General features: G+C 35.2%; 2 protein-coding genes across 2 annotated transcripts; both read left to right on the plus strand.

Annotated features, from left to right (window-relative positions):
* Window positions 1-269: 269 nt before the first annotated feature.
* Window positions 270-3337, plus strand: LOC128242546 (uncharacterized). The gene is made up of 4 exons (XM_052959737.1): window positions 270-288; window positions 2173-2245; window positions 2467-2657; window positions 3100-3337. The coding sequence occupies exons 2-4, from the start codon at window positions 2213-2215 to the stop codon at window positions 3320-3322; spliced, it is 447 nt and encodes a 148-aa protein (XP_052815697.1). The 5' UTR covers window positions 270-288; window positions 2173-2212; the 3' UTR covers window positions 3323-3337.
* Window positions 3338-9202: 5865 nt separating this feature from the next.
* Window positions 9203-12613, plus strand: LOC128244526 (uncharacterized). Its single transcript, XM_052962526.1, has 3 exons — window positions 9203-10126; window positions 11462-11652; window positions 12394-12613. The coding sequence occupies exons 1-3, from the start codon at window positions 9203-9205 to the stop codon at window positions 12611-12613; spliced, it is 1335 nt and encodes a 444-aa protein (XP_052818486.1).
* Window positions 12614-18945: the final 6332 nt, after the last annotated feature.

Raw genomic sequence — 18945 nt, forward strand, 5'->3', positions numbered from 1 at the left:
TAAAAAAAAGATATGAAAAAAAGCACATTAATTTTACCGACTAATGCGCACAAAATCTACCTGGGTCGTAGGGGAGGAAACAAAAAATATTTTGTCATGCCTAGAGATGTCCCCTCTGATGAAAGTGTCTGAGAACAAATCAATCAACACGCAACAAAGCACCAGACGACAATTCGAACATGTTATCGCTTCAGTTCGCTACATATTGGCCAATAGATAAGGAAGTACAGTAAAAAACCCTTATATAAACTTAACCTGAAGGCAATCACAGAACATAGGTCCGTGAAGGTAAGACCTTATTTGTTAATGTTTAAACAAGTGAATCTTTATATTAACTGCTGCAACGGCACCGAAAGTGTTCATAGTGTACCAATTTCTGTGCATAGCGTCTAAAATGTGCTTTTAGTTAGAACAAACATGACTGGTGATGAATTAAAGTAGGAGGTCATATCTGTCTGATATTATTTTTGATTGACAGCTGATGAAGTTTTAATTGTATATCTTGCATGTGCAATTTTGTTCCAAAAAATGTGAAGCATATACTTCTGTCTGCTTTTATCATAAGGTCCACCATGCGGGTTCTCTTCGTTTGCGTTGTACTGGCTATTGGCGTCACTACGGCGTCTGCTCTACCTGCCAAGTCTTCGAAATGCTTTCTATTTAGCAATAGTTTAACATCGTCCCAGAAGACTCAAATTCAAAATGGCTTTAATTCAGCAAAATACATCGCAGACAAAATCGACAACGCGGATTTTGGGGGTGTTGCAGGGGCTTTAGTAGGCAAATTTAGCTCCTTTCTTGGCGTTTTGGGTCCATTTGTAGGACTTGGCCTCTGTTTCTTTGGTGCGGAGTCGCCTGAATTAACGCTACTTAAAAAGTTGTTCACAGTGGTTGAAAATAGGTTCGATCAGATAGACGTACAATTTGCACAGCTGCGTCGGCAGGTCGCGTTTATTCCAACACAGGTACACTTCACAAACTTGGAATCAAACATCAATGCCGTGCACTCAGAGTTAATCATCTTGTCCAAAGTTATCAATTCGGCAGGCTACAAATATGAGACAGGTGAGTTCAAAAACACATACGATCGCACCTACGAATCATCTGGTGTTAAACTCTTTCAAGGGATTATTCATGGTGGCCTGACAACTGGAGGAATCTTTCAAGAATTCATGGCCCACAGCGTATATGACAGGAAAGCTACCCAGAACTTCATGTTTGGCACCTTGAACCTCTTAATGAGAGCTGCTGCTTTAGAAATGATCTATGCCGAAATCAGCCATGATCCAAACCACGCTCTTAAGCAAAGAACATGGACAGATCGCTTCACACAAGTTAAAAACAAAATGGTGGCGATTGATAATGAGATTGTCAAAAATTACCATGTACATATGACCAATGACGTCAACGAATTCGCAAAAAATAATCCGATAGGCGGACTGAGCAATACGGACTTCTCTTATCAACTGTACAGCAAGCTAACCAAGAAGGTAAAATCAATTATGTGTTACGTACAGAATACATTCAATGTTTAACATTGATTGAATAGCAAGAAAGTATGACTAATATATTCCTCGTGCAGATAGAGCCGGGATCCCTAATCATAGGTATACTAGTGGTTTACCTAGAAGTATTTTATTATTTGTTGTATTATTAGGTTTCCTCATGTGTATGTATACTTTGATAAGATTTACCATTAACGTTTTTACTTTATTTGGGATTGTTGGGATACGAGTGAGGTTGTGCACACAAACTAGTTGAAACCGCCAGTAAATTAACATTCTACTGTGTTCTATATCTATGGCGTTGACCCTGAGCCATTAAACAGGGTTAATGTTCAAACGTTCTACTACTGTGCTTGTTTATGTAGTTTTTCATACATTATGAGAGTACATTATGTGTCGGCTCATAAGTAAGCAAGTGACACCATTAACTAATTACTTGGCACCAAAATTCATGAAAACCAGATGTTTAATGCTTACTTATTTCAATCGATAATATAAAATGTAAATATAAGCATTTATAAATATTCCACAGCTTGTCCATTTTCTTACATTAAATAAGGGACAGAACTGCAGGAAAAAGCCAGGATTATGAGACTAGATACACATACTGTCAAGCTATTGCAAACATTGGTCCCGAGTTACAAATGTATATCTCCAACTGTTTTAGGAATTACCAGCACAAAGACTACCTCATAACCACAAACAAAATGGCTTATACAAACATCAACATACGTTTTGTTGTAAGTACATCAACATACGTTTTATTGTTAGTTAAAAACACAAAATGTATTGGCAATGTGATATGTGCTATTTGTCATGTGAACATTCTCGACATATCTCGAGTATGTCCAATTGTGAAGGGTATGTATGATGACCATGCCGACAATCACACCATGTCTTTGACAAACCATTTTTTCTTTGCAAACAGAAAAGAACCTAGAATGAATCTGCTTTGTTTTAGTTCTACTGGCGTGATTTGCTGGTAATTGCCGCAGCGACGTATGGCACAGACAAGCTCATCAGTCACGCGTGTGACTACAACCAGCACGATAACCACGGACGTTCCATTATCATTGCCAGCGTTGCCAAGTCAAAGAAGGCCATGGACAGGAATGCTGCCTCCGCTGCTACTAGTGGTTTGCATTTACACAAGTAGGTTTTCCAAGTTCATTATCTGATGTAAAGACAGTTTAATTGTATTTTAGCTAGTATTACGCATGTATAATTTATTCGTGTCAAATTCGAAAGACGAGGACGGGCGAGGCATCACATGTTTACATTGCCCATTGTAGACACTAGGCTACATTGTACAACAAAATGCTATTTCTCCCCTTCAATTAACTCGTATTAACACGAACTGTTATAGCAAATCACTGCAGCAATAAATGTGTTTTTGCAATGCAACAACGGTTACAATGAGTAATGTACCAGTAACATGGCAGGGCAATACCTCGAACACAATTGTTTTAAAAATAAACCTGACAGACTAATAAATGGTATTACTGTTCATGCCTGCATTTAGATTTAAACGCGCAATGGCAAATCTGCTCTGGTAAATTAAACATCTATGAAAAAAACTTAAAATATGTTGCAGTGTTCGTTACAAAGGTCAGTACAGCCCAAGTGGCCATAACGTCTGTGTCAATCCTGGAGACGGATACAACGGGCTGCCGGACTCTGCTCGGAACCACTGCACCACGTACGCCGCTGCCGGGGTCTACTGCACACACAACACCGACATCCAGTTACACGCTCCAGCTTCGAGGTTACACTCGTTGACGAAGACCGATGCTAACCGTGTTTTCTTGTTCGGTTAATTATCTTGAATTGATCTCGACCGAGTGAAAAATAAAGCATATGAAGTTTATATTGTTTGTGTTAATTGTTAATTCGTCATGATTAAGATAAATACTAAGTCCGGTTTACCAATTGTTAAGACATCTTTCTGAAACATTTGGTTTAATAAGCTTATTTAATTGACTGTTTGATATAAACCAGAGATCACATGACACCAATATGTCTCCACAAGAGTTAGCTTGTTATACGTCAAGAATCATCATTATGCATAATTCCTCCCTGACGTTGATGAGTGGTTACCAATTCTGTAATATGTGACAGCTACCTACACTCCACCTAAATGCAATCTCATGCGGCCTCAACTGGAGAGCGAGAAAACGCCCCGCAACTTTGCATATTGTCGGATGTCTGACTTTCCACTTGGCGCACATTTGCATTGTCGTCGCGAAAAAGCAAAAAATACGACAATAAGGTGTTTGACACTTGTAATTATTAAAGCTGTATTCGTGGAAAGGTCGTGGTGTATTTTCGGCCCGCCGCTTGGCGCATTTTCGAATTGTCGTCTTTTTTTAGCCAGATTGCTGATTATCGATATATTGTTTTGCGGAAAAATTCACTTTTCGCTGATGATGCACGTATTTTAATGATTGATCAAGAAATTCTTTAAAATCTTTGGTTTATTAGTACATTGAAATCATTTTCAAAATATCCTTGTCCAAACATAAAGCTTTGCAATAATTAAACTTATATACATTATAATCATAATTATAATAAAAATAAAAGAGTAAATAAATAAAAATAGCCACACATTCACATACAAAGGTCGAAGAATTTCTATAACATACTAAAACACTGGGAACATATAAAAATAACATTGATTAGTAAAACATATGCGTTACAAAAATCATCTACCCATCTGTCCTCGCAGAATCCAGACAAAATAAAAAAAAAATCTTTACTCAATAAAAGCTGTCAGGGATAAAAAAAATATATTAAGACGACAAAAAGTCAATGGAAAATATTACTTAAAAAGAAGCTTATTAATCATAAAAATAAAGAAATGTTTGAATGGGAAATGGACACTGTCGTCATAAACAAAATCCCAAAAGATTGTTTCTTTCATAAATTACGTCCTCAAATCATGGAGTAAAAAAATATATATGTTGTTTGTGGAGATTTGAGCTGTTAATCCATTTTTCTTGTTTGTGATTGTTTGCCATTGTGTTTTATGTCTTTGGCGTTTACCCTGTGTCATTAAACGCGGGTTATGTTTCAACTTTCGGCTACTGAGCTTGTTTCTGTAGTTTTTCATATAATTACTCAACACAATAAAAACAACTAAAATAGTGATACGAAATAACCAAACTAAACTTAACAGATCGTGTGTGCATGCCTGAATGGTCTTGTATATTCGTTAATATTAGCCAAATCGTGATAAAATCTTTAATTAATATAGTTAAGGGACTTGACATATATTCCCTGTTATTTTATTTCATAACAAACGTAAAAACGTTGAAAGTCAATGTCGCAAAATGATGATGTCAAAGATACTAGTAGTTCATTGTGCTAATACATCGCATGACCAACCTGCCTGATGATCACAGCCTGATATCATCGGCGCATGGATGTTACAAGACGTTGAATATAATCTATATATCTGGGGTAGATTAGCCCACTCTCGAACTATCTTCGCTCTTCACTGGGCGATGGTATGTTGCACTGCACCAGTCCCTATAAGGCGATTCAACTCATCCTATATGTTTTTCTATCACATTTAAGTCCAAAGATTTCGATGATATGTCCAACTTGTTAATGTTGTGAGCTTTCTCTTGATTCCTTAACATTGGTGATACATCATTTTGAAGCACTTTATTTTGATACCGAGCTGCGTTTAGAATACCATTATGAAGTCTTGTGATGAAAAGACATATCCATATGTGTGTACATTTTGAGCGAGCTGTCAAGTTTCCAAAACGAATTGTATTACTTACAAACAAGACTGGTACTTATCGCATGTTGGATAAACTATCAGACAATTACAATCAATATTTATTATTATTTAAAATTAATAATAAGCAGTATATCTTGTAAATTTGTATCCGTTCTATGCATAACTATTGCCATATAGCAATTTTTACGTCTCGCTTTAGCTACTAAATCCGATGTAAGGTGATCCACCGTGTTTATGGTTTTACTTTATTTGGGATTGTCGACATAAGTGAGAGGTTGTGCACACAAACTAATTAAAAAAAACAGTTACAGAATTTACATTTTGCTGTCCATTTCAAGGCGGTTCCTAAAAATCCTTGATTAACATAGCTAGTTTTATTTATCATATACATGTGTATAGTGTGTTCTTAGTGGAGTTTTGTGGTGTTGTTCCGTGTTTCCGGTTTGTGGATGTTTGTTTTACTGATCTGGTTATCGGCGTTGACCCTGTGCCATTGGATAATAATATTAATATTTAAACTTTCGACCACTGGACTTGTTTCTGTAATTTTTAATTTAGATATTGAACGAACTAGCATGTAGAAAGCAATAGAGTAACTTTAATAAAATATGTTTAATAATTTTGTTGACATGTATAAGATAGCACTGACCGTATTTCTAGATATATGAATTTATTTCCGCCAAAATAGAATTCGCAATGATAAACGTAGCTTGGAATTGGAATTTGTATTTAACGAGACATGAATATAAAGACATGAAATAATAGCAACAGTTAAATAAAATATGATTATTTGTTCCATATGCCTTGTTTGACATATAATAAACGTAAATGTATTGACCAACGCTGTATTTTTCTAGTATGAAAAAATACGCAGGGCATTTAAATATGTTACTTGTTTTTTATGTGTTTTTTGTATGTGTGGGGTGTCTGTGTGTGTGTGTGTGCGTGCGTGCGTGCGTGCGTGCGTGTGTGTTGACACTTTGGCATTTGTTTCATGGACGCATCTTCAAAGGAAACAATACAGCTAAATCCAACATGTATACTTTTTGCTAAAAATTAGAAACTTAATAGGGGTAGAACCAGATTATAAAATGGCAAGAAAAAAAGAATCGACAAAAACTTACATAAAATTGATATCATTGTGTACAACGCATTGACTCTTACATTTATATTTCACATCGTTTACGACACATGCATTCTTCGCAGTTTATGCTCATTTTTACAAGTTAGAAAAAAAATCGGTATATTTATTTGTATTCATAACCAGATATGATTTAAACTGGGAACCCATTATGCCCTATTTTAAACAGATGAGACAGCAACATGATTGTTGCGTTTATCATTTAAACCATGTAAAGTGACCCCCTACTAGCTCGCATTGACAATTCTAGGCTTGTTTTAAGAAATATTGCATTTGCCGATTTTCGGACCATCTTTAAGAAGGACAAGTAGAAATATATTTGACTAAACCTAATAATGTACATTTCGTTCGCTATAATAAAAATAATAATAATAAAGTTGATGATGATGTTGTCAGATTCTATATCTTCCGTACCCTTAGTAGTAGGATAGGCCATGAATAGGTATTTATATTATTATAAGTCATTATTGATATAAAGGTCACAGCTTTACCTGTGATTACCCTCATATAAACAACAATAAATTTGGTGGAGTAGTGGACAGATAATTTGGACAAATCTGTCAACCTAGCTTTTGTGCAATTGACATATCTAATTGGATATTTGTAAACAAATTATTGCATTATTATGGTGGCATATTACTGCCGTAAGATAACCTGATAACGTTCGCGATATTTCGTCTTGAAACTTGATCTCGATAATCATCTAGCTATCTACTTAATAGTTGCGAAACATTTACGGAAAGATAAATATCACAAGACTTAAACAGACTTGAAGTGCCCAGAATTGCCACCTGTTACCTTTTTATGCTGTACAACACTAACAGGTGATCTGGTTATGGTTTGCGAATTCCAGTTACTACGTAACATTATAACTATCAAAACACATGACACTATATTAAATATGTCTAGTGTATTAAAATAGTAAGTGCATAAATAAGCATAACATGTGTACAAAATCAACAAGATAAATAGTAAGAGTATTATTGAATAAGGTCTATAGTTAACAGTGTATGCATAAAGACATTGTCTTGTGTTGCAAATCGATTCATATGGCATCATACTTTAATATATTTGTGTTTGTCCTTATTTTAACGATATGAGGAAAAACGTAAAATAAGTGGTATTTCATTAGACCACCTCTATTTAGATATTTGCAAATAGAACTGATAAATGCCTTATTTTGGGCTTTTTGTATGTATACATGTATATTTTATTACTATGCACAAACACGTTGACATACTATGCACAAACACGTTGACATACTATGCACAAACACGTTGACATACTATGCACAAACACGTTGACATACTATGCACAAACACGTTGACATAATTCATAGTGTATATGTTATGTATTGTTGACGATATATAATGTAGGAAATAAACGGTTTTTTGACTGCAGTCTGTCTGTCTGTATGTCCGCCTGCCTGCATGTCTGCCTGCCTCCATTATGTCTACCAGCATGCCTGCCGGTCTGCCAATCAACCTGTCTGCCTGAATATAAAGATAAGCAAGGCGACACCGAACTTTACATAGGAAATAATAATTAGTAACGAGAAACGAGTAACCATCTTCTCTTTTTTTAAGTGATAACGTAACTGTGGTGATACAACGATATCTGAAACTTTGGTCATAATTAAGTTTCGAAAAGGTGGCGACGGTCATGAATTAGGAATAATCTTGTGAGGCCGATAACAATTAGTTGTAAGTTTATTTCTATAACATCTCAAATTGTGTTCTTTAAATTGTTGTATCAATATAAAAAAGTCTTTAATGTCTACCACCTGCTATTAAATTTCAGAACTGGTCCAGAATGAAATCTTAGCTATCTGGGGTTTACTTCCGAATACAATTGACCTATGCCGGATACAAGTCACATATAAGTGATAGCCGTACTATGAAAACATAAACAAAAATACATCAATCTTTGGACAATCGGGCTGGCTCTTGGAGGGTAAACAAAGAATTTAATAAGTCGGCCCTGGAGATATTTATTCTCATAAAAAGTGCGTCGAGTGTTTATCATCATTTATTGTAGAATGTTTTACATTAAGCCGATGTACTTTATGAACCTTGGCGTCGGTAATTGTCTACTGAGCAGTGGCATAGAAAATACACACATGTGAAGTAAAGCTTTGACCCTAATAATTCTGGCAGCCACAATTGTTGGAGCAATGGCCTATTTATGAATGAAAACCAACACGGAACAAAACAACAGACGACCATTGACTCCCATTTGCTCTCCTCTTGTCGCATCAGTATAAGACTCAACATTTCGGTCAAAAGATAAGATAAACAAAACCCCATATTTAATCGACCTGAAGAAAATTACTGTAAATCGCACTGAGAAGGTAACACCTTGTTTGTAAAATTTGTAATAAATTGTAATTGATTAAGTATCAAATAAATATGAAAATGTAAACATGTTTTTTAAAACAATTCACTCCGTGTTAAAGTAAGGAATTAAAACGCTTTCGTGATTTTGCGGATTTTTTCCTGTCACAGATAAAAATATTTGAACTCCTCAGTGTGGATTTATTTTCTATTCTAATAAATGAACAGCGTATTGTTCATGACTTTAAAAAATGTAACTTTACCAATTAATCTGTTAATTAATTAAAACAGTATATTGATATTAAACAAGTAAATATGCATATTTGTATATCAATGCATTAAGAAATGTGTAAGTAAAAATAACTTTTATTTTAAACGCATATGATTTTTTGATAAATTGAAATAGTAGGTCATATTATATCACTTACAATATGATTAAACGCATGTACTTACTGTCTTTATCATTAGGTCCACCATGCGGGGTCTCCTCATTTGCGTTGTACTGGCTATTGGCGTCGCCACGGCGTCTGATCTACGTGCCATGTCTTCGAAGCGCTTTCTTCTTCACAATGGACAAGGTCTAACCTCGTCCCAGGAGAGTCAAATCAAAAACGGCTTCGATTCAGCCAAATGCATTGCAGATAAAATCGACAAAGCGGATTTTGGAGGTGTTGTAGGTGCTTTAGTAGGCAAATTCAGCTCTTTTCTTGGCGTTTTGGGTCCATTTGTAGGACTTGGCCTCAGTTTCTTTGGTGCGGAGTCCCCTGAATTATCACTGCTTAAACATTTGTTCACAGAGGTTGAAAACAGGTTTGATCATATAGATGTACAATTTGCACAGCTTCGTCGGCAGGTCGCGTTTGTTGCAACGCAGGTACACTTCACAGATTTGGAATCAAACATCAATGCCGTGCACTCCGAGTTCATCACCTTGACCAAAGTTACCAATTCGGCAGGCTACAAATACGAGGCAGGTGAGTTCAAAGACACTTACGATCGCACCTACGAATCATCTGGCATAAAACTCTATCAAGGGATTATTCATGGTGGCTTGACAACTGGAGGAATCTTTCAAGAATTCATGGCCCACAGCCGCAATGACAGGAGAGCAACCCAGAAATTTATGCTTGGCACATTGAACCTCTTGATGAGAGCTGCTGCATTGGAAATGACGTATGCCGAAATCAACAATGATCCAAACCACGCTCTTAAGCAAAGCGCTTGGACAGATCGCTTCACACGAGTTAAAAATAAAATGTTGGCGATTGATAATGAGATTCCAACACATTATCATACACAGATGACCAGTGACGTCAACGACTTCGCATCAACTCACCCGAAAGGCGGACTGAGCAATACGGACTTCTCTTCTCAACTGTACAGCATGCTTACGAACAAGGTAAAATCAATTTTGTGTTACATACATTCAATGTACTGAGAATTAATGGTTTGCCGGATTATAGGTGACACAATTTAACTAAGTTGAATTTCTTTAATATAGCCATCGTTAGATTTCCGTACTCTTCTCGGCAGCAAAATGTCCATAAACCAAGAATTTGTATTATCGTCTTACTTTTCTCATTCCATTTGATAATGGGAAATAAGGGCAAACAAGCGCAGTTAGAAAAAAAATCACAGCTTTTCGATGTTCTTCCGTTGCCTATGGGGCATAACTAAAGAAAATGTCCAGGATTATGAGTCATGCTACACATACATGTATTCTCATAATTGTTACAACTCTCGGTTAGGCTCTAGATAGTGGCTGAGGTGTTCGGACCATACATGCCAAACCGGAAGTTTGATTTATCCCCGGTCTCTCGGCAGGGAACGAATATCCCCCAGATTTGTTAAAGAAAAAAAACAGGGATGAATCTAAGCAGCATTTTACATACAGGTACATGCCATTGAAAATGAAATAGTCAGACCACTAAAACTTAAGGTAACAAACAACTCCACACGGTAAAAAAATGACATAATGACTTGAATCGAGTATTATAGTTATTTGTTTGATAATTGTCAACTTTCACATGAAATGATAGATTAATGTGCAATAGTTATCCGAGTCAAACATTTATGTATTTTTGGGAAATGGAAGTAATCAACAATATTTATAATATTTATTCCATTCTGGTATGGTCTGAAATTCATAATTTCTGATAGTAAGCAGAATTCTTTAATTTTCTTTTGTGGAGGGTGAGCTACTTATATCTATGTGTTCTATTTCATTTTTAAGTGCATTTCAGAACACAGTCTTTGTATATCACAGTGTCTCAAGCATGAATTAAATGCTTCTTGATTAACAAATGGTAAAATGATACTCGCGCTGTAGCGATAACTTGATTGATCCCCTGGTTTAATGTCATAATCCCCTTGAATTCAGAACAAAAATGTTAAAATCTCCTGGAATGGTCTCAGGAAATATGACATGTACGAGTTCCGAATAGCATTGCCATTGTGAACATATGTACCATGCTGTTAATGAATATCTTTAACTGTTTTGAGAAGTGCCCACATGACGCCACAAAGGCTTTGACACAACCACAAACAGATGTACAACAACAAAAGCAAACACCAATATACGATTGTTTTTCATTTTCTTGTTCATAACACAAGCTATGGCTACAGGCCATGCATGATTACGGTTGCGAAAATGACACCATGGCTATGACAAAATCTCATTTTATTTCTTTGAAAAAAGAAGAAGATAACTTAAAGTGCATATACTTTGCTTTAGTTCTACTGGCGTGATTGGTTGGTGATTGTCGCAGAGACCTATGGCACAGACAAGCTCATCAACCACGCATGTGAATACAACCAGCACGATAACCACGGACGTTCCATTGTCATTGCCAGCGTTGACAAGTCAAAGAAAGCCATGGACATGCACGCTGCCGCCACTGCTGCTCATGGGTTGCATTTATACAGGTACATTTTTCCATAATTCACTTAGTATATCATATTGGATAGACAGTTTTAAGATTGCACCACTCAAGTTTGTTTATTGGTTTGAAATAATGTCAAGTTGTGCAAACGAGGAGGAGTGAGGCATCAAATTAATGACAATACCTCTTGTAGACATTCGAAGTAATAAGAGAGTGGTTGTGCACACAAACTGTTTTAAACCCCCAGTAAATTTACATTTTACTGACCATTCCACAGCGGTAACTAACAATTATTGATAAACATATCTAGTTTTTTATATATAGTATGTATGCACTGTGCTGTTTGTGGAGTTTTGTGCTGTTCTTCCATGTTTCATGTTTGTGTTTTTTGTTTTTTTGTGTGTTTGGCGTTTACCCAGTGCCATTAAACCGGGTTTATGTTTAAACTTTTTGCTACTGAAATTGTTTCTGTAGTTTTTCACATAAGTATTAATTCTTTAAAACAACATTGCCATGATACAAATTGATTGAACTAATATTCATTGTAAAAGTTACTATCTGTGGCCAAAATGGCTGGGTTATTTTCTATGCAACACCGAACACATCAACAGTTATACTAAGACTAGGACCAAGAAATACCGCAAACAATTATTTGTCTTGGAAAAACGAACGGTCAAATGAAATGACACTAATATGCTTGCCTGTTTATAGCATTTAACGCGCAGTTTTGAACCAGTTCATATTAAGATAAACATGCTTGGAACACCCTTATAACATATTACAGAACTTGGATTGGACGACCTGACCTTCAACATCACTACGCCTGTGTCAATGCTGCGGACGGATATAACGGGCTACCAGATTCTGCACGCAACCACTGCACCACGTACGCCGCTGCTGGGGTCTACTGCACACACAACACGGACATCCACTTACACGCTCCAGCTGCGAGGTTATACTCGTATACTGCGCACGCTTCTAACCGTGTTTACTTGTTCGGTTAAGTATCTTGAAAAAATTATCTTGACCAAATGGGAAATAAACCATAAAAAGTATATATTGTTTCTTTTCATAATGTTTAATATTGTTTAAGTTTGATACCAAGATAAGTAATGAATGATTAAAGCATCTTTCTGAAACAGTTGGTTTAATTAGCTTATTTAAAATGGTTGCTTGATATGAACAAGAGTCCAAGACCCTTATATGTCTTTCTATGAGCTTGCTTTTCACCATTATTCATCATTTTTCATAATTAACTCCTAAATGTATTGAATGGGAACCATTTATGTAGTGGCGGGGCGAAACTGAGCCAAGTAACGGGATAATAGAGCAGCGAATTTTCGCTCGTTGCTTGTCATATTGTTTTCGCCTCGCCATTTGGCGCATTTTCGCTTTGCCGCGAAAAGGCAAATATAAGGCAAGGGCTACGTCGCCTTCCTGTAATCAAAACGATTTCAATACAAGTTATATCGCTGAATTTTCAATATGTGCATGCATTTGCCTTTTAACGACGTACCACACATAATTTTAAGTGTTAAACACTTGTCATGCAATTATTGAATAAAATAGCTGTGTTCATGGCGCATTTTCGGCACACCGCTTGGTTCATTTTCGAACTGTTACTCTTTTGCCGCCAGCCGCCAGATTGCTGCTTAGTAGCCTAAATATTTGCTAAAATACAACAGACAAAGTCGCTTACGTTTCACAGACAAATAATTTAAAAATTGATCAGAGGGATTATGTCCGCCTTGACAAAATGATGGGGGGGGGGATTATGTCCATATATACAAAAATAAGCGGGAGGGATCTGTCCGGGGGGATTTTGTCTGCCTCCCCATTTACAATCTTCCAAACCAAAAAAAGTATGTGAGAACTTTTTGTTTTAATATACCTTTTACATATTAATATAAAGAAAAAGAACATAAAGTCATCAGACATCCAAAATTGGTTAATGGGTGGCATACTTTTAATTGTTACTAAATTTAGCACTAGATGGATAAATTAAACGCCATAGGTTTTCTTGTCAAAATAAGTTCGTTTGCCTAAGAATTTCAAGCTTCAACTCTTTGATTATCAGCACTATTATTCTAAAACCTGGCTGGGAACCAAACAAACAAAGCGAATACTATGCGTATGTCTTTGCAGTGTCTACTTCCCCTACATCACAAAAATGTGACATCATCGTTTCTGAAGCGACTTCAGGTCCTCATCGTTTAACCATTGATTTTTGTAGAAACATTATTTCAGAATATGTGGCAATAAAAACACGATAACGTTTCTGATAACCAACTTTAAACTGAAATGATCAGGAATGAGCAAAGTCAAACAAATATGATGAGCACTACACATCCATGACACAATTAACAACTAGCAATTCTTGATAAACAAACCTATTTTGCATATATATAGTATGTATGCACTGCGCTGTTTGTGAAGTTTTGTGCTGTTCTTTTATGTTTCTTGTTTGTGATTTTGTGTTCTATGTCCTTGGCGTTTGCCCAGTGCCACTAAACCGGGTTGATTTTTAAACGTTTTACTACTGAGCTTGTTTCTGTAGTTTTTTTGCATAAATATTATCTCACGTTTAAACGTGATAAAAAGGTTTTGCCGTCACGACACCCGCAAAATAGTGAGCCATTGTTTAATCATTCTGACTTTTTCAACATGTGTAAGATGAATAACACTTCTCCGTATTTTACGTCGCTTCTGTTATACATCAAATAATAATAATAATAATAATAATAATAATAATAATAAATAATAATAATAATAATAATAATAATAATAATAATAATAATAATAATATCTCTATTTAGAGAAGGTATATACACACTATGACATAATTGCAGGTTCAACCATAACATCATATTTACAATGTGGCCTTCTATGAAGAAAATAACAAAAACAAACAAAAAAATGAAATTAGGAAATCATAAAAACATGTGCATCGTACTAGTACATTCGTATGCAGAAACAATTCTGAACTATTGATGTTTTGAATATAATTATTCTATAAAAAAAACATGTTAAATTAACATAATCAATTTTTTACATAATAAAAAGATTATATTCCCTTTTGAAACTAATTATATGCACACTTCAAGAGGTCCACTTTGCATTTATGCTTAAATGTGCCTTTTCGCATTTCGTATTTCATCGAGAATATTCCAAACCTTCATACTGTAATACGAAAAGAATCCATGACATAGTTAGTTCGCGGTGTTTTTATCAAAACTAAATCTCGTTTTGAAGTTAATCTTAGAGAATAGTTTTCATTATTTGCAAATATTAGCAATTCAGACATATACCTTGAGGCCATTCCATTAAGGGTATTATAGTCAAGGGTTGCACAGTGATATTTACATCTGTCTGTAAACGTAAGCCACTGAAGTTCTTGTAACAATCTGTTTGAAGTTGATCGTTTAGGAATTTTAAGAATGATTTGTGCAGCCCTATTTTGCATGGTTTTAACTTTATATAGGCAACTTGAGTTTCCTTTGCCCCAAATATGCCAACAATAATCAAATATTGGAAGGATATATGCATTGTAAAACAAACGTTTCATATCATCGTTGAGGTAGAACAATAGACGTTTCAAAAGTGAGATTTTACATTGATAACAATTTCTATTTGCGGATGTCAGTTTAGATTATCATCTATATAGAATCCAAGTAGTTTCTGCACAGTCACATTATCTAATGCTGGTCCATCGATTGTTAGATTTATTGCCTAACTTGTTTTGTTTTGTTTTGTTTTATGTATAGTTCCGATAACCATACATCTGGATTTAGATGGATGGAATGACATGTTATTTATTTTGCACCAGTCGACAACGAGATTAAGATGTTGTTTTTCCTGTATCTTGCAAAGGGCCAAAACCTCATCCACAATAAGTCCTGTCCCTCTAAAGGGTAGAATCTCACAGAATGAGCAAATCATCGCAAAATGAGTAAATCTTCGTAAAATGGATTCCCACTCCCACCCTTTTCCAACAACTTCAATAGCAACAATGACAATATTCAGAGGCGCGCAACGATCTTGATATGATACGTCGTCATTTTATGGTGACGTCAAATACGAAATTATTTCCAAATCCCACCCTGAGTAATAAAATCATGGATCGGTCATGAATCACAAGCATCCGAAAGTCGTCAAAGCAAAGCTGACAACGTTCTTAGTTGGGCAGTGACCTTGCCACTCAAGCTAGAAAAAAAGGGTTCTTTAGCGCGATATGTCATCATATTAGGATGATAGTGAAGACGAACTAATTTACAAATCCCACCATGAATGGCAAGGCTATGGACCGGACAGGAACCACTATCATCAGTAAAGCTTATATTGCATAATTAACAAAGTGATTAGGTACGCAGTGACATTGACATTCCCACCATAAATGACACGAACCGGACACGAAAACAGGACGGTCATGACGACGCTTCGTGATGACATTGCTCCTTTAACGTTCCATGTTATATACTACAGGTTGACGAGAAAGTATGTGTAAGGTTTATACGTGTAAGGAGTAATACACGCAATCACTTTTTAGTTGAGGCTGTGTTGTTCTCTCATTTCATTTTCAGTTTGAGTAGAACAGCGACTCCCATTCACCTCCTTCAATATATATTTCTGGCCAGAATTGCTTATCTTCAACATTTTCCCAGTCGTGTTCAAATAGCCATACTAGCAGCGAGTGTTCCCAGATTAATGTCAATGAGTTAAATGTGGCATAAGAAAAAAAAATGTTCTTATTATGTTTGCTCTAAATGCTCCCGTGCTTATGCTCGTCGGCGAAATCGGTGGTTTTGACTTAAATGCTGTCGCGTACGACCGTTCATTACGTGTTTCTTTGGTGTTGCGCCCATCCGCTGCAAATTATTTATTGGCCCCTCGCATTCACCAACACTGTTAACTGGCCCTTGGTTTGACAAATTCCATAACTGGTTGTCTATGTTTAATAGTATTTTAATAGTATTTACTAGTATTTTATGAAACTATGTTTGCAATAATTTGTAATTTTGTTTTAGATTGTTAGATCATCTTAAGTCTTCTATCTTCTATCTTAATTCAATTTCTTAAAATATAGTCAAATGAAAAGAAATGTACGTGTTTTAACATGTTTTTCAAACAGGTCAATAAAAATAATGCATCTTTTAGAAAATATAACGGTTTTTATATATGACCAATGAAACACTAAAATTAGGAAAATGACTTAAGTTGGGAAATAACTAAAGAATCTTTATGAATACCTACCCCGCTTTATTATCCATCTAATGTACAGCGGCGTCTTTTGATACCTTCGTGATATTACGTAAGTGTTGGTTTCATGACATTTCTTTTAACAACAGGATGCAAATAACTGCATAGTTTGACGGTTTAGCTGTCACAAAGATAAGAAATTGTTGTTCACTTCCCTAATATGTATTACATTTATGCAAAGTTTTTGTTTATTGGATTGCAAATTATTGCAATGTTGTACCTGCTTGCTAAATCCTTATCGTTTTCTCAGTTTATTCAGATCCAAGTTTTTTTTGTATATATTAAATCCATGAGCGGTCCAAACTTTTATCGTCTAGTTTACCTGCCACGGCAATCCCGGCTTTTCTCAGGTGTGTGTAATCTCATTTTTACTCGCACTTGCATGGGCATTGGCCATTCGGCGAGTGTATCGATAAGATTGTCAGTCATTCTATGTTTTGGAATATAGTCCACAGACAGAATGTTACCCTGGTTATAGCTACCCTGGTTCATTAACGTGAACCGAAGTATAGCACTGTCCCCAATTTAACGGGGAATCGAACCTGCGATTGACAGTCAAGTGTGTTACCACTATACCACGGATCAGCCACTCCGCATTTCTCAGTAAGCGATCACGGCAGTTATAAGCTAAGGTCCCACCCACAGCGGTCCTGGCATTTCTCAATCAGGGATCAATTAAAATGTCCAGGCTTATTCATAGATGGTCCCGGGATATTTACTAAAATGTAGACACATCCTCAGTTCAGATACTAGTACATTATGTTATAAATGTAAATGTTTAAATTCGAACTAACAAAAAATCCTAACAAATTCATTATAAATGTTTTCCTAAACAATTATATATATATATATGTTTCATACATACCTCATAATGCACACAGTGAAATTTTGTGATGTTTTTTTTTTTAAAGGAATTTACCATTTTAATCACTTTTTTACTAACTCAAACACAATACATGCTAAGAAATAATGTTACAAAATTATAGTACTTCAAGTTAATTTTGCAAGTTAATTTTGTACTTTAATTGGAATGTTAGAAAAATTACATAAGCTAAGGAATTACTCTTTATGTTTTGTAATTACACTCTAAAGGACGGTTTTTAAAACGTTTAGAATTGTTGTTGATCAAGTATTTTGCGTTCAAAATAATGTTTGTTGTATTATCTTCTCGAACACCACATTAGACAATGATTTAAATTGCATTACTTCCCTTTGATGATAAACTCTTAATATTGCATGTCGTATTAATCATTTACTGATGGTGTACACTTTAGTAGCAAATGTTATTCGGACATCGCAAAGTAAACATGTAATGAAAACTTTGTGTCGTTGTACATCTCACACCCATCTCAATGAATACAACAATTAATCTATAAACACGTTTCACCCGAAGTATGCAATTATGCCCCGTGCTAATCAAGTATCCATTCCAAATTATACTTAAAATTCATTGGCAATGATCGGCATACAAATTCCTATGGTCTTTAAATACATGGCCATGGTGATACTATATATATATAAACAAATACAAACCCACAAAGATTCAGTAGTACGGTAGAGAGCATATTTAAATACACAAAAACGCACAAAAAATCAACAACACAATAAAAAGACAGTCAAGTTATAAATCATTTATACTTTTTGTCACAGTATACTTAAGAAACAGTTAAAGTTCAAAGGTATATATTCTTAATTCCATTACAAAGTTGACGAATTTTATAGTATTTAATAATTTAAAAATTGACTTGCTTAGTAATGCAGATTATAACACATTTATAGAAGTCCTTGAGGTGTTGCCTAAGTATGCTTGTCTCAATCTATTGTATAGTGTACAACATAACATAAAATGATACTCGTCATCTATCATATTTGATGAAAAAGTACATTTACATTTTCTGTATTTTCTGGCAGTACCAGAATATCTACCAGTTTCACTTTCAAGATTATGTGCTGATTATCTTAAACAGGTAATATATGTTCTTAATATATCGTTTTCAATCTATACACGATCATTTTCAAAACAAAAGTTTTCTTTAAGTTTACAAAACATTGTAAGTTTTGGCATATCATTTATAGAAGC

The sequence above is a fragment of the Mya arenaria genome, chromosome 8 (genome assembly GCF_026914265.1).
Source record: "Mya arenaria isolate MELC-2E11 chromosome 8, ASM2691426v1".
Classification (NCBI taxonomy): domain Eukaryota; kingdom Metazoa; phylum Mollusca; class Bivalvia; order Myida; family Myidae; genus Mya; species Mya arenaria.